The sequence below is a fragment of the Chelonoidis abingdonii genome, chromosome 2, assembly GCF_003597395.2.
Source record: "Chelonoidis abingdonii isolate Lonesome George chromosome 2, CheloAbing_2.0, whole genome shotgun sequence".
Classification (NCBI taxonomy): domain Eukaryota; kingdom Metazoa; phylum Chordata; order Testudines; family Testudinidae; genus Chelonoidis; species Chelonoidis abingdonii.
Window position 1 is genome coordinate 269,759,220 of NC_133770.1, and position 16,627 is coordinate 269,775,846.

Below are 16,627 nucleotides of genomic sequence, written 5' to 3' on the forward strand. Positions count from 1 at the left end.
TGAAAACATCTAATATCAAGGTGGCAGCGTCCCTTTAAGTGAGTACTGGTGAAGGATTTGCTACCCACTCTCTGTAAAATGTGGAGACTCATAGCATGTTACGGAGCAAGGAGCACTGCACACATTTTCCCGGTGCAGTTTGTTTAGGAAATGCTATTACTAGCAGATCACTTCTCCAGCTGGCCTTTAAATTGTTGTTCTCCTCTGAAAAATGGCAAGTTCTTATCCCTAAAAGCTGGTCTTTGATTATGCTGCAGTCATATCTGTTTGCTTTTAGTGATAAAAGTCCTAAGAGAGAGCGCAAGGGAGCTAGATTTTTCATTAGTGGATCCGAGAGAGATGGTTTGTGCTGATTGCCTTGTTTGTGCATTGTTTTACTCTTCCTAAAGATTATGGTATCCGAGGAGATTCTTCAAGAGAAAGAAGACTATGAGTCAGTGAAGTGAGAGAGAGAGAGAGTGAATGTGTGTGTGTGTGTAACAATTTGTGATGACAGCTTATTGCTGTAATATGATCTAGACGAGCACTGGGAGTGTTTAGGGGGTGACCAAACCATTGTGAAGCAAAATGTTTGTGGAATAAAGTATAAGACAGGATTTTCTGCAGGTTTCAAAAGTTGGGACCGTTTTCATTGCATCCATTCTGACGGGACAAGTACTCTGAGACCCCTGCAGAGCACAAGGTAAGTGTAACCTGCCTCATGGACACATAGGAAATCAGAATGTAATAATGTGTGTTTTGTTGCAAATAATTTGTATAGTGCTGAGGACAAAATCACAACAGCCACCAGACAGCAGAATGGCAAAACAGTGTAAAGGCACAGGAATTCTGATGGGTATGACTTAACTCCCTCCCTTTGCCTCCCCATTCTTGTATCACCTGCCCTCAGACTGAGATTGCTCCCTGAAACGCAGTGATGCTGAATGCTGGTGGTATTGGATTGGTACAGTCCCAGGCATTGTGCTAGCTAGCTGGTGATCTCTGTCAGTGCAGAGAAAGGAATCTCTTTCTTCCCCCTCCCTTTCCCCCCTCTCTCACTCTGCTCTGCAGAGAGAGAAAGCTCTGATCTCTAGTTGCATTCATTCTCACGAGTGTCTCAGACCAGCTACAAAGAACCAGCTTTTTATCCTGTGCTAATGAAACAGGATCCGAGAGGGATCTACCTGTCTGGTAATTGAACTTGTGAAGAAAAAGGACCAGGAGTCTTGAGGTGAAGGTGGCTTGTGTGGGGACTGTAACATTATGGAGACTGTGCGATGGGGCTGCTCATCATCCACTCTCCACTGTGTTTAACTTTTTTACAGGGGGATAAAGAGAAAATGTGCTGACAGCAATTGCCCAGCAGAAGCAGCTTCAAGCTGGTGAAGATGGAGAACAGCACAGGGGATGAACAGAACCAAACAGGACTGCTGCCAAGCCAAGAGGTGATTAATATTGACTACCAAGTAGTTACCATTCTCTTGGTCCTCCTAATCTGTGGACTGGGCATAGTGGGCAATATCATGGTGGTGCTGGTGGTCCTCAGGACCAAACACATGAGGACCCCCACTAACTGCTATCTGGTGAGTCTGGCTGTGGCTGATCTCATGGTGCTGGTGGCTGCAGGACTTCCCAACATCACCGAGAGCCTGTATGGATCCTGGGTCTATGGCTACGTGGGATGTCTCTGCATTACGTATCTCCAATACCTAGGCATCAATGCTTCTTCTTGTTCCATCACCGCCTTCACTGTTGAGAGATATATTGCCATCTGCCACCCTATCAAAGCCCAATTCCTATGTACTTTTTCAAGAGCCAAAAAGATCATTATTTTTGTCTGGGCTTTCACCTCCATATACTGTACCCTCTGGTTTTTCCTGCTAGATCTCAACACAGTAGCCTACAAAGATACCATCATTGTTTCTTGCGGCTACAAGGTGTCCAGGAGCTACTACTCCCCTATATATATGATGGACTTTGGTATATTTTATGTTGTGCCAATGATATTGGCCACTGTCCTCTATGGACTGATTGCCAGAATATTGTTCCTGAATCCCATCCCTTCGGATCCAAAAGAAAACCCTAAGACACGGAAAAACAACTCAACTCACCAAAACAAGACTATGAATTCCAAGATGACTAACAGGGGTTTCAGTAGCACTATTGCTTCTAGAAGGCAGGTAGGAAATGTATTTAAATATGATATTCACACACATGTACTCTCTTTAGATTTTAAAACAAATGAAAAAGTAGAGAGGTTGGATTAAAATACATGAAAAATGTTAAAAATGTGCTTTATCTCTTTTATTTAGATTAAGGCATACAAAAAAAACCCCTAAAATCTACCAGTTCAGGGCATGTGATTAGAGCATTTCATTAAATAAACTGAATTTATTCCAGGCTGTACAAATGACTGCCTACTCCTACAGAAAGCATGTATTGAAAGACAGTCAAGTCTCTTATTATAACATGTGAAGAAACCAACTAGATACTGTCAAAATGAAACGTTAAGAAAAAACTATTTTTTCACCACATTGCAGCCTGCTAAAAAGTCAGACAAATACACTATGATTCCAGAGTTATTTTTGTGATCTGCAGATAGGATACTAAACTGGAAGTCATGAGTCCTGTTTTAATCCCTGCTCTGTTAATGAGTCACTGTGTGACTAGAGAAGTTACTACTCAGTTTCCCCTTCTATGACATAGAGATAAATATATATTTGCTTTTGTAAAGATCTGTAGATGGAAAATGCTATATAAATGTTATCATTATTTCCATCTGTCAGATAATTAACAATAGGTAAATATTTTGAATGTATTTGATGCTTTACATTTGATTAATAGATTCGATCATATTCATTATAAATTGGTATATATGATAAAATAGCACAGAGGTGTGTGTCTATACCAACCATCTTCATAATTATGTACAATACTCAGCTCTCATGTACCATTTAGCACTTTTAGGTCCCAATCCTGAAAGTGCAGGGCACCTTAAATGCCCATTGATCTTTCAGGATTAGGCCCACATCATGCTTTATATTTTCATGTTAATACAGGTACCCAATTCCTCCACACTGACCTGCTTTGATAAAAATTGTTTTCAGAAGCCTCATCCTTCTGAGTCTCAGTACTGTCTAAAAGAGATGTTTCAGCAACCAACAGGTAGCATGATTTCTGTAGGTATTATACCTGAAGTAGTCATCTTTTTTGAAATGCTCAATGCATCTGCATTCTTATGGTGAGGGATGAGGCAACTAAACATGAGAATTTTGAGTCAGATTTTCATAGTTCTTTGTGTAGACTGTTGCTATTTAATGAGGCTAGTTGTTTTTCCTGCTGGGGGACTGACATTCACCCCACAAGTTAATTGAGCTGGTTAGCAAAGAACTAAACATGTACAGATCTAGACATCCCAGGTAAAGAAAAATACAAATTGTTCCTTCTATCTTGTTTTCTACCTTTTATTTTGTAGTTTGTAATTGTTCACACATATCTGTTTGTGGTTGGTTATCTGGGTGAGAAGTGGTGCAGTTTGTTTCATCCATTAGTTAATATTATTTTTCTCTTCTTGACTAATTAAGTTATCAGCATGAAGGATAGATCCATGTGCTTGTAAATGTGGGCTTTGTATTGCTTAGCATCCTTTCACAACATTGAATTGTCTTTTTATTTAGTGTTGCAGACAATGGCTCTTGCCATGTTATAAAACTAAAATGACAATTTACAGCATATACAACATATATTTTGTGTTTTATAAAGAGAGAAAGGGCTTTTCATGGAGACCATCAACTTCTTGCGTTATCGTAGCTGCTTTTTTAGCAAATCTAGCGTTTGCACGTAGTGCTGTATGTAGAGAGGAGACATGATAGCGTGGCATTATTATTATTATTATTTGTAATATTATTTATATTATGATAGCATCCACAATGTGCTTAGTGCTGCAAAATCATATGGGAAAACAGTCCTTATCCCAAAGAGTTTACAGTCTAAATAAAGTCCAAGACACATCCAGGGAAAACTCCCACTGACATGAATGGGTGTTACACCTACATAACTGAGGGCAGAACTGAGCTCTAAGGGTCAGATTCTGTCCTCGTTTATATCCGTATAGTCTCATTCTCTTTATTGATGTTGCACTGATGCGACAGAATAGAAATTGATCCCCAGGGTGCAAGCAGCAGGAAAAATGACTAAAAGTATGTGAAGTTAGGCAGCCTGCTGTCTGCTTTGGCCCTGAGTATGAGAGTTAGCCCAAGATAGAAACTGGCTGATAGAAAATGCAATGGAACAATTTACAAGGCAGCCTGGATTGCATGCACTTAGTTTGCATTCTGGTCTAGATGGTCCTGGATGCTCTTTCATGCCTGGAACCAGCGGTAAAATGCAACACTAATGGAGAGGAATGGAGACTATTTGGCAGGGGTGGTTATCAGGTTTTTTTACCCTTTTTATAATGTAAAAAGAAGGCCTGAAATGTTTTTACATTAGAAAATCTACCATATTTTTTCAGGAACACTCTATGAATGACTGGAGAACCAAATATATCAAGCAAGCAAAACTGAATTACATGACATGGGAAGCAATTGTTTTTTCTCCCTGATGGCTTAAAACTCATTGAATTGTGTTAATTTTAGTTAACATCTATTTATCTAAAATGCCTCACAGACAGGAGGGAGAAAAAATATTGGTTAAAGATCTAACACTCCAATACATATAATTAAAAGTGTAGAGAATGCCTCCAAATCACATCTCTGCATCCTCCAAGGAGTTCTCCAGCAAAACTAGAGAAGACCAGATTTGATATTCCTGATAATTCTAAGGTAAAGAGAAGCCAAAAACTCTCCTATTTTTGAAAAATTTTCAGGCTTTCTTTATACACTCCAAAAGAGGGGAAAAGGCACAAAACCAGCTTTTTTCCTCTTTGGGCCATCTTTAAAGTATCTCCATTTGAAGAGCATTTTCATTTGACTATTAGGTAAAGCCCATCTCTGGTAGACATTCAGTTTTTGCTGCTCTTGTGTAGTTGCTTAAGATAAATTTTCAGTGTAATTATGAATACAGTTTAATAGAACTATTAAATATCTTCCTATATTAATACGGTTTGACAAATTCTTCTCTTAGGACACGTCCAAAGAGGATTAAGATATCACAAACTAAGGCCACTTTACTCCTGAACAAGAACATTCATATGGGCATTTAACACATTTCAACTAATCCACATTAATTTCACATTTTCAGGAGGGATGTCAATTAATTGCAGTTAACTCAAGCAATTAACTCAAAACAAATTAACTCGATTTAAAAAATAAATTGTGATTAATCAGTTTTAATCGCACTGTTAAACAATAGTAGAATACCATTTATTTAAATATTTTTGGATGTTTTCTACATTTTCAAATATATTGATTTCAATTACAATACAGAATATAAAGTGTACAGCGTTCACTTTATATTATTATTTTTTATTACAAAGATTTGTACTATAAAAAGGATAAAGAAAAGAAATAGTTTTTTTCAATTCATCTCATACAAGTACTGTAGTGCAATCTCTTAACTGTGAAAGTGCAAGTTACAAACATAGAATTATTCTTTTTACATAACTGCACTCAAAAACAAAACAATGTAAAACTTTAGAGCAGTGGGTCTCAAACTTTTGTACTGGTGACCCATTTCAAATAGCAAGCCTATGAATGTGTCCCACCTTATAAATTAAAAAAGACTTTTTTATATATTTAACACTATTATAAATGCAGAATGCAAAGTGGGGTTTGGGGTCGAGGCTGACAGCTCACGACCCCCCATGTAATAACCTCATGACCCCCTGAGGGTCCCGACCCCCAGTTTAAGAACTCCTGCTTTCGAGCTTACAAGTCCACTCAGTCCTACTTCTTGTTCAGCCAATCGCTAAGAGAAACAAGTTTGTTTACATTTATGGGAGATAATCCTGTCCGCTTCTTATTTACAATGTCACCTGAAAGTGAGAACAGGCATTCGCATGGCACTGTTGTAGCTGGTGTTTCAAGGCATTTATGTGTTAGATATGCTGAACATTCGTATGCCCCTTCAGGCTTTGACTACCATTCCAGAAAACATGCTTCCATGCTGTCAAGAAAAATGTGTTTATAAAATTTGCGACTGAACTCCTTGGGGGAGATTGTATGTCTCCTGCTTTGTGGTTTTACCCGCATTCTGCCATATATTTCCTGTGATGGCAGTCACGGATGATGACCCAGCACCTGTTTGTTTTAAGAGTACTTTCACAGCAGATTTGACAAAATGCAAAGAAGGTACAAATGTGAGATTTCTAAAGACAGCTACAGTACTCAACCCAAAGTTTAAGAATCTGAAATGCCTTCCAAAATCTGAGAGAGACGAGGTGTGGAACATACTGTCAGAAGCCTTAAAAGAGCAACACTGAGGTGCAAAAACTATAAAACCTGAACCACCAAGAAGGAAAATCAACTTTCTGTTGGTGTCAGATGATGAAAATGAATGTGCGTGAGTCCCCACTGCTTTGGATCATTATCGAGCAGAACCCATCATCAGCATGTCCTCTGGAATGGTGGTCAAAGCATGAAGGGGCATACATAGGAATGCCACTCAATACAGAGAGGAGACCTGCGGTGCAAATTTGACACTTTCTCTTTTCAGAGTGGAATCACAGTTTGGCCTCAATCCTGCAAGGTTCTGAGCACTCTAACTCTGATCCAGCAAAGAATTTAAGCATGTGCTCAACTTTAAACACAGGATTAGCCCCAATGATTTTTATAGATGTAACCCTTCTGCCCAGCTGAGTTGGCAGCAACAAGGGCCAGGTTCAGTATCTAGGGGTTCCGTTTCAATAACGCAATGCAAAACTGCCTCGAGCCCCCACCCAGTGAGCTGGCACAATTACATACCACCCCTCGGGCGCCTCTAAGAGGCAATACTTCCCCTCTTGCAAGCACAGAGTCTGAGTGTAGCAAAATTCTTTTAATAAAGGAGGGAAATAATGTGGCATTATGTTGGGGAAACATCACCATCAGGATTCATAACACAAACTATGAGCAAAAGACCCACCCCCCAAGTAAGTTTGGCAGTTTCCTTTTTCCCTCAGGGTCTTACATCCAGCAACCCAAAAAATCACCCAAAGTCCCAAAAGTCCAACACCCCAAAAGTCTCTTGAGTCCAGCAACCCCAAAATCACCCAAAAGTCCAACAACCCAAAAGTCTCTGTCCCTGGTCAGTGCAGCCCCAGAGTTCAAATGTTAATCTGCAGAATTTCACCTCGCAGCCTGAAGGGAGGGGGAGATGCAGTGGTGTTAAGGGGCACCTTACATGGTTGAAGGCCAACTGCCCCGCCTCTCCATGGGGTTCTGCTGCAGCCTTCAACGCAAGCCACTCCACCAGCCGCTCCACTCCACCAGCCATCCCATAAGCCGCTCCAGCCATTCCATGAACTGCTCTGCTCCGCCAGCCGCTCCGCTCTACCAGCTGTCCCACAAGCCGCTCCAGTTGTCCCACAAACTGCTCTGCTCCACCAGCTGCTCAGCAACATATCTTCAGGCCCCCACCCCCAGCACTCAGTGATTTCAGCTCTTAGTAATTTTAGCTCTTTAGCCATTTCAGTTTGTACTAGGAGAGCCTCAGTGCTGGTGCACTACTGGCCCAAAGTGAATTCAGCTCAGCAGCCTGTAACTAGGCTCCTAATGGAATTAAAATTAGCTCTGCTACTCTACAATAGAGAAAAAAGGAGGTGCAATTGGTATTTCAGACCCTCCAAAGGGGACTATGCCATCAGATACAAATATCTGTTCCCAGCCTCTCTCAATTCACTGGGTTTCGGAACCCATGTCCCTTGTCTAGCGAGTGCTACTTAGTTGGTGGCAAGTCCCTCTGTCATAAAACAGTTTCATTGTCCTTGATTCACATAAACACTTTATTTTTCCTGCCTCAATAACAGAGAAACTGGGGATCCCACAGCAGCCAAAGTGACCATTTGGGCTGCTGTGGGCTCATGCTAGGTGGGGTGGGTATGCCTATGCAAACAAGATCAGCCCCTGAAGTTCTTTTCTACAACTCGCCACAATTCCCCACCAGATGTCAAGGTAGAGCTCATCCTGACTCTGCTTACATCAATTTTGTAAGATTCATCTGGTATCTAATGAAGATGGTGATGTTGATATCAGATGGGGTTTCAGCAATACTTGGCAAAAGAAAATGGGGTAGCTAATCAGCTGAACCAATGCGTTCCACATTTAGGTGAGCAATAAGGTGTGAGAAGATTTGGGCACAGCTAGTGCCTGGAGAAAGGTTCCAAGTGATAATGGAAACTATGACTTTAATGACAATTGTTTATATAGTGCTCTGCAGTTCTCCTGTTAAATAGACTAATTTCGGAGAAATTGCACAAGTCACCAAGAGTGAAGTCATATCACTCTGGAAGTCAGATGGCCATGCAGATTGTGAGTGCACTCAAGCACAATCTGAGCAGGAGAAAATGGAACAGAATGATTCTGTTGCACACTACTGCTTCAGGAAACCAATCAGTTCTCATTACCGTACTAAATGGCGCTGTGAGTCAGAAAAGAGAAGTGTCCAAATCACTCCAGATGATCCAGTTAAAGCTAAATAGTTGACATGGAGTAAGATCAAAAAGATTAAAAGACTGTGAGTGTCTTGACAAATCTGCCTTTTGAAGCCAGACAGTTCAAAGTCTCATTTGCTTTACTGAGAACAAAAGGAGAGAAGTATAATGCAAATTCAGTGTTGAGATTTATTTCATTATTGCGTGATCATCCAGACACAAAAGTATTCAAGAAAAGGAACTGAAATAGACATCAGCTTTTGATTTCTTTTTCTATTGCTATGCAGCATTGTAACCACCAATTTGAGGCTGAACCATTAATAGCAAATATAAAAAAAGTCAGTCCTCCTGGAGTATTTTAGGGACTATATTGTTCCCTTGTGATGAATATAATGACTACAAATGTGTGATAGCCCAATCAAAGATGGGTCTTTGAAGATATTTTGATGTATGGAGTGAAATCCTTTTGCCATTGAAGTAAATGGGAGTTTAGCTACTAACTTCAGGGGGACCAGGACTCTTCAAAGTCCTATGCAATCCAATGTGATGTCACAGATTGTGGATAAATATGCAGCTTTTCAAGCTTCCAGCACAAACTTCAGTCTCACAAACAACATCAAAAGAAAAAAAAGAAACAAATTAGAAGAAAGACATCTGCATCTTCCAGATAAAGAGGGGAATATTGAGTAAGAGAAGAGAGATTGTATTACCTCAGTATTTGGCACTGGTACAACCACTGCTGGAATAGTGTGTCCAGTTTGGTGTCCACAGTTCAAGAAGGATTTTGATAAACTGGAGAGATTTCAGAAGGGAGTCATGACAAAGGGCAGAGGGATAGCTCAGTGGTTTGAGCATTGGCGTGCTAAACCCAGCACTGTAAGGTCAATCCTTGAGAGGACCATTTAGGGATCTGGAGCAATCTGTCTGGGGATTGGTCCTGCTTTGAGCAGGAGATTGGACTAGATGACCTCTTGAGGTCTCTTCCAACCCTGATATTCTATGATTAAAGGTAAAGTCAAAGTGCTTAATAAAGAGATGATTAAGGAACACTTGACTAGAGTCTAAAAGTACAGGGAATGGAAATTTGATAATAGAGGGCTCTTTAATCCGACAAACAAAGGTAAAATCAGACGGCATATTCAGACTAGAAATAAGGTACAAATTTTGAATAGTCAGGGTAATTAACCACTGGAACAATTAACCAATGGCTGTGGTATAGTCTCCATCATCGTATATTTTTAAATCAATACTAGAATTTTTTTCTAAAAGACATGCTCTAGTTCAACCACAACTATTGGACCTGAAATTGGAATTAATTTGGGAAATTCTGTGGCCAACTGTCATAATTAGGCCTATAAATTTACCATAATTGTGAGTTCAGCTATAAAAAGTGAGTATAAGTTCATAAGATGTCACAATAATTCATAACAACAAACATTGATATTATAAGTTATTGTGACATCTTATTAACTTTTAAATATTGATAGAAAAATGTTCAAAAGGGAGACAGACTGAATAGTCTAAACAAAAAGGCCAACGGATAAAATTCAAGGACTGTGTTAAGTTCATGCCTGGTAAACAAGAACAGTGTGAGACTGAAAATCAGTGAACCAAAATTGGTATGTTGGATATTAAGCCTGAATGGTGGATAAAATAATGAGGATGGGCTATTCTGCCCATCACTCACTCTTTGGATCCTTAAAGAGACAAACTGGCTACTGGAGCAAGCTTCACCATCAAGGCTTCCACCCCCAACATCGCTTGGGACCTTGAATCATCTTCTTCCTAATCCTGGGAGATGTCCTGACCAGAACAGGCCAGAGAGGGGGAACCAGATGACATCACTGCCTCTACCAGCTGTATCTGAATCCCAAACACCTCCTCGAATGGAGATTTTGCCTCCCTCCCCTTTGATGTGTCTGTTTCCGTTCCTTCATTATTTCTTCTTTTTCCTATCACTCTTCTTTTTCCTTCTGTCTAACAAGAATCTGTCTTAGCCAACCAAGATTATTTTGCAACACTGCCATAAGCCTGTGACCAGAGAGGGGCAAATAAAGCAGTCCCCTAAACTGTAAAAGTTAAATTATAAGACTCTCAATTGGATACATTATCACCAACACCCATAAGTGAAAAAACAACACTTGTAAGTATATATAAATATTTACATCTGGAATATATGGGTTTCTAGCCAGACAGAAGAAAACATACTTCAGGCAACGAGACTGCATATTTTCTACATAATGAAAATCTGTTGTAGCCTCTGTCCATCATGTCCTTGGAGAGTTTTTCAAATATTTTGGCATTTTGTCTTTTGGAACAGAGTTCTGATAGCACAGATTCATCTCCCCAAACAGCTATCAGATCCAGTACCTCCCGTTCGGTCCATGCTGTGCCTGCCATTCGGTCCATGCTGGAGCTCTTTTGTGATTCTGGAACTGCACGGTCACTTGTGCTGATGAGCTCACCATGCTTTTGCTGTGTACCTGGTTAGTGCATCTGAGTTGAAAGTGCTGTCCAGAGCGGTCACAAAGGAGCACTCTGGGATAGCTGTCGGAGGCCAATACTGTCAAATTGCATCCACTCTACCCCAAATTTGACCCAGAAATGTCAATTTCAGCACTAATCCCCTCATCGGGAAAGAGTACAGAAATCAATTTTAAGAGCCCTTTAAGTCGACAAAAATGGCATGTGGACGGGTGCAGGGTTAAATCAACCTAAAGCTGCTAAATTCGATCTAAATTCGTAGTGTAGACCAGGGCTGAGAAAGGGTGTGAAGTGTAACCGCATCGATGAGCAGGGAATGGGAAAATTCATTAATTTGTCAGCAAGATTCCACTGCATTATTTCAACAAGAGATGGCAACGTACAAAGAAGCACTTTAAAAGAAGACATTCCTAGATCACTAGAAAGAGTCCCCACCCTATCCACTTCCCGCATACACAGTGGCCATAATTCTATACTGATTTACACTCTGTGATGCCCCACTGAAGTCAATGGGGTAGCGCCTCTATGTTTCCAGTATACTCATCATCACCAAAAGATTCACCTTGACTATTAATAAGTTTCTCAGACTTTTTTAAATTCATAACTTGGAGATTATGGAGTGGAAGGCACTAAATACTGTAAATATAAAAAGTGTTAGTATATTAGCTACATTCGGAATAGTGGGACTCATTTCGTTAAGAACTCATTGTTTTGTTTTTATTGCCCTCATTTTTCACTTTTATTTTTTATTGGTTTTACTTCAATTTTTTGGGCTCCCTCAGGGAAGAGTTTTTCATTGCCTCTCTTTTTAAGCAAACTTACTTAAGTAATAAAATCTTAAATGACAGACACACCATATTATCTGTGAGCGAACACTTTTCAGAAAACAATCACTCCACATCTGACCTCAGTCCTCATCCTCAAAGGAAATCTGTTCAACACCTTCAAAAGTTGAGCCTGTGAATTTATAGTCGTAACTTTGCTAGAGACTACAAATCATGGACTCAATACAGGCACTGGATTTATGGCTTATTACAATCAGTAACCTTCTAACCGTTTTTTGTCCTACAACCGTGAGGTGTTAACTGCCCACTTCACCTTAAAAGGTCTTTTACAACATGTGTTAACTCCTCTGCTTAACAACCTGTTCCACCTTATATTTAGCTGTGACAGCCTGGATATATCTGCACTTCAATAAAACACCTGCTGCTGGCCCACATCAGCTGACTCGGGTTGTGGAGCTATAAAATTGCCGTGTAGACATTTGGGCTCATGCTGAGCCATCCAGGGTCCCATGGATGTTTTACTGCAGTATAGACAAACCCTCTCAGTACATTTTCCAGACCCAAGAAAGAGCTCTATGTAAGCTTGGAAGCTTTTCTCTTTCACCAACAGAAGTTGGTCCAATAAAAGATATTACCTCACCCATCTTGTCTGTTTAAGTGAAATAAGTGAGTTTTTCTAAGATTATTAGGTTCTAAGGGTAACCCACAATTTCCCTGACAATTTTTAGGCAATCATTAAGAGTTTCAGAACATTATGAATCAATCATTTGGTCAGAATTTATATCTGAATTCATTGTTTTTATTAGAAACAAATCTAAATCAGACTTCTTTGTATGAAATTTCGTGGTCTGCTATTATGCGAAAGTAGTCATTAAAGTAGGTAGGTTACAATACGTCACAAACGATCAGTGCTAGAAGTAGGCGCTTCATAGCATTGAGGGGAGGATGGGAGTGCCTTTCTTTCCAAAGGAGTAGACACTTGTTTCTAACTATGGTAGTTGCAAAGACTCAGAACTGAAAGAATATGTTTAATGGGAATTGGTTCAATATTAATTGAATAATATGGATGTTAGCCATAAGGAATCATCCATATTTTATGAAAGTTCAGAAGAGTTTGGATCCATGAATTTGAGTCAGCCCATTATAGTGGTAAGGAGATGGGAACAAGTTGCAAAATTCTAACCAAAAGCCAGATATTAATCAGAATATCACCAAATTCAGGGTTTTTCACATATAGAGTTTTAGGCTGGGCCCATCACTAACGTATAACACAGATTTTACATGTATATTCCTACAAAGCACTGAGTACTGATTTTCTGCTTTTTTACTATATATCTTTGTGTTTTCCATAGGTTACAAAGATGCTGGCTGTGGTTGTGATCCTGTTTGCATTTTTATGGATGCCCTATAGGACATTGGTTGTTGTAAACTCCTTTCTCTCCAACCCTTTCCAAGAAAATTGGTTCCTATTATTTTGTAGAATCTGCATTTATCTAAATAGTGCCATCAACCCTGTGATTTACAATCTCATGTCCCAGAAATTCAGAGCATCCTTCAAGAAACTCTGCAATTGCCAGCAGAAACAGTCAGAGAAACCTGCCAGTTACGGTGTGGCACTAAACTACAGTGTCATCAAGGAGTCTGATCACTTCAGCACTGAACTAGAAGACATTACTGTCACCAATACCTATCTGTCCTCTACAAAAGTGTCCTTTGATGATACCTGTTTATCCTCTGAGGTAACATTTAACAAAAATTAATACATTGTGTATATTTAGAATATAAGGAACTAGATCACAAAAACCCTCATCTGGTGTAAATCAGCACAACTCTATTTATTTCACTGGAGCTACACTAATTTATACCAGCTGAGTATCTAGGCCCAAAAAATTTCTGAGAAGATATACAAGGAGAGTTGAAAACACATTTGTACCTGCAGACAGCAGAAAGATAAAATACTTTACCCTAGTCCATTAGCAGAAAGTATTCTTTACCTTTAAGAACTATTCTGAATATTCTTTTTGCAGATTTAAAACTAAAATTCACATTAAAAGTTATGAAATATGCAAATATTTTACAGTTCAAAATTTCACCTATTGTTCCATTTTGTGAATTTACCATTGATGGCTTCCTCAACTACTTTCTCATTTTGAGGCATTTTTCCAGAATTTTTGCAGTTGTTTGATAAATTTCACAAATTTTTTCTCAGATGTCATGAAACTTTCTAATTTTGTTAAGCAAAAAAGTTGATAAAAATTGCCCCTGCTAAGAGGGATTTTTTTGTTGCTGTTTTCCACAAAAACAGTCAAAGTTGTCACAACACATTTTATATGCAAATTCTTTTGGACAGTTCTGCAGTTGCCAAATTATCTACAAAGTATCTGCTAGTGAACAGATGCTGCCTTTTTACCTTTGGCAGCTATCGAGTCTTTAAAAAATATTGGAAATCAAACTTTTGTGCAAATAAAAGAAAAAGAGAAGCATTAGTTTTTTTTCCAGAAGTGTACAGTGCTATGCTTTTAAAGCACTGGACTTACCGGAATGACAGTCAACAATGCATTGGTTGAGTGGGAATCAAATCATCTTCTCCCTACCAAAAGAATTGGAGTGAAATTCTTCCCCTCCACCCTAGCCCAAAAGCCCAGTCATGCAAGGTACTGAGCTCCCTCAGTTCTCATTGATGGAATGCAGCTATGGGAGTTCAAGGCACTCAACACCTCACAAGAGGTGCTCACCATCTTGCAGGATCAAGCCATAAGTCAGCTTCATGTGTTGGTGGAAGGCTGTGCAATTCCCTCCATCTAATGGTGCAGCCCATGCATGGCTGGGTTATTCCAACCATTAGACTGGAATAGGGCTGCAAGCCTTACTTACTTCGTATGAATACACTGGAGATATCATGAGCATTTTACTGTTACCCCAGTGGTTCCGCCTCTGTCCTGCCCCAAAAGTCCATTCATAGAGGCTTATGCACGGCTAGCATGGATCCAGCTCCTCCGCATGAAAGAGGTATGGCATTTTCTTGTGTGCCCACACCACCCCGACACACATCCTTGGCTAAATACCACAATTTAAAGGTAAACTGTGCTTTCCTCATCTACCACACCAACATAGCTGGCACAACTCAAGAGGTGCTCATTTCCCAAACAGCCACATAAAATAAAGCTCTGTGAATAATTGATTTGGTTCACAGACAATTCTGAAAAATAAAAAAGTATCCTTTTGGCACAACCCAAAACCAATTTTTTTTTCAAAATTCTCAGTGAATCAAAGTTAAGGAACAATTGTTTTGGCTCAAATGACATGTTGACTCAAATTAAACATTTCATTTTGATCTCAAGTTGCTTTTTACTTTAAAAAAATAAAACAGAAGGGAATTTCTAAATTAAAAGTAATCTTGAATAAAAAAATTTAGAACATTTTATTTCAAAAATGTTAAAAATGAAACATTTTGATTTCTTTGTATTTTTGTTTTGTTTGTTTGCCTTTTTCCAACATGAACAATTTGGGGATAACCAACATGAAGTGGTGAAACATTTTGGTTCACTTAAGCTACATTATTTGCCAACAAGAAGTTTTGGCCAAAACATTTACCTGGCTCTAATGGTGAATAATGTTACTGGCTTTGAGATGGCTTTTCATGCACTATGACTGAAATAGTGTCATATTCCCATTTACTCCTCTGATCTCACAACAGATGATCGACAGAGTAACTATTTTTTCCCTGTCCTTTTACAGGTGATGTGAGAATGAAGAAAGATGTTTCTCTTTCCATGCTGCTTCATCTCTCTTAATTTCAGGCCTAAAGCTTATGTCATTCTGGATCACTCTGGTCTTTATTAATATTTTGATGCAATATTTACGACAGCCTGTGTTAAACCAAGAGTTGTTTCTGCTCACAGACTCCAGGAGCTACTGTACATCTCTACACATCTGTCTTCTGGCTTTAAGCAAAAGCAGACTCATGGGGCGGGAGAAAATATGCTAAGAGCATGATTCATCAAAATATCTAAGTGTGTGTGTAACTTTACCATGACTTCAGTGGGATGACACATTTGCTTAGTGTTACATGTATGCTGATTTGTGGCATAAGTTCTCACACTCTCTTTTAAACGGCCAGGCACACTTTAGCACTGATCCTGCAGTCTTTACTCAGGCAAAACTCCCATCTGATGTCATTAATCATCGACTCAGAGTTCAGTGGAAGTTTTGCCTAAGCAGAGACTTGAGGATCACGCTCTGTTTATGCTGATCTATCAAATACAGCAAGAAGTTTGCAAATGTATTTTCTCTGCCAGTGAAATCAAACTAAACCTGATGTCCATCTGACAAAAGTAGGCTGATCTGACTGTGACAATTCTAAAAGTGCAATGTCTCCAGGCTCAAATCTGCAAGGCAATGAATGTCTCCTGAAAGGTGCTGAACTGAGAGCACTCATCACTTTTCTTAGAGTGCTCAGTCAGAATCTCGCAGGCTATTTGACTAACATTGAAAAGAAATGTAACTATTTTTTTAAAGGAATAATCTTGGGCCAAAGGTTAGAAAACAGCCAGAACCATTGCTGGTTACAGTTATTGTCTAGCATAGACTCCCTATATTCAGACTAGAGTGAATCTAATTGTAAGATCATGATGCACTTTAATTAATAGATTTCTGATGGTAAAGAGCATGAAATCCATTTTCTTACTTTTCATAGCATGAAATAGGAAGAACATTCAATAAATTCACAGCTGGGAATAAACAAGAAAACAAAATCTGTATAAAGCCTTTCAAAGCTTTACATTTTAACCAGTTGGTAAACAGACACACT

General features: G+C 39.2%; 1 protein-coding gene across 2 annotated transcripts; it reads left to right on the forward strand.

Annotated features, from left to right (window-relative positions):
• The first annotated feature begins 1,045 nt into the window (after positions 1-1,045).
• On the forward strand, positions 1,046-16,264 carry TRHR (thyrotropin releasing hormone receptor). Of its 2 annotated transcripts, XM_032762456.1 has the most exons (3): positions 1,046-2,159; positions 13,170-13,556; positions 15,556-16,264. In XM_032762456.1, the coding sequence occupies exons 1-3, from the start codon at positions 1,368-1,370 to the stop codon at positions 15,562-15,564; spliced, it is 1,188 nt and encodes a 395-aa protein (XP_032618347.1). In that variant the 5' UTR covers positions 1,046-1,367; the 3' UTR covers positions 15,565-16,264. The 2 variants fall into 2 exon arrangements, with proteins under 2 accessions (XP_032618347.1, XP_032618345.1); XM_032762454.1 differs by lacking the exon at positions 15,556-16,264 and having other exon boundaries at positions 13,170-13,662.
• The last annotated feature ends 363 nt before the right edge of the window (positions 16,265-16,627 follow it).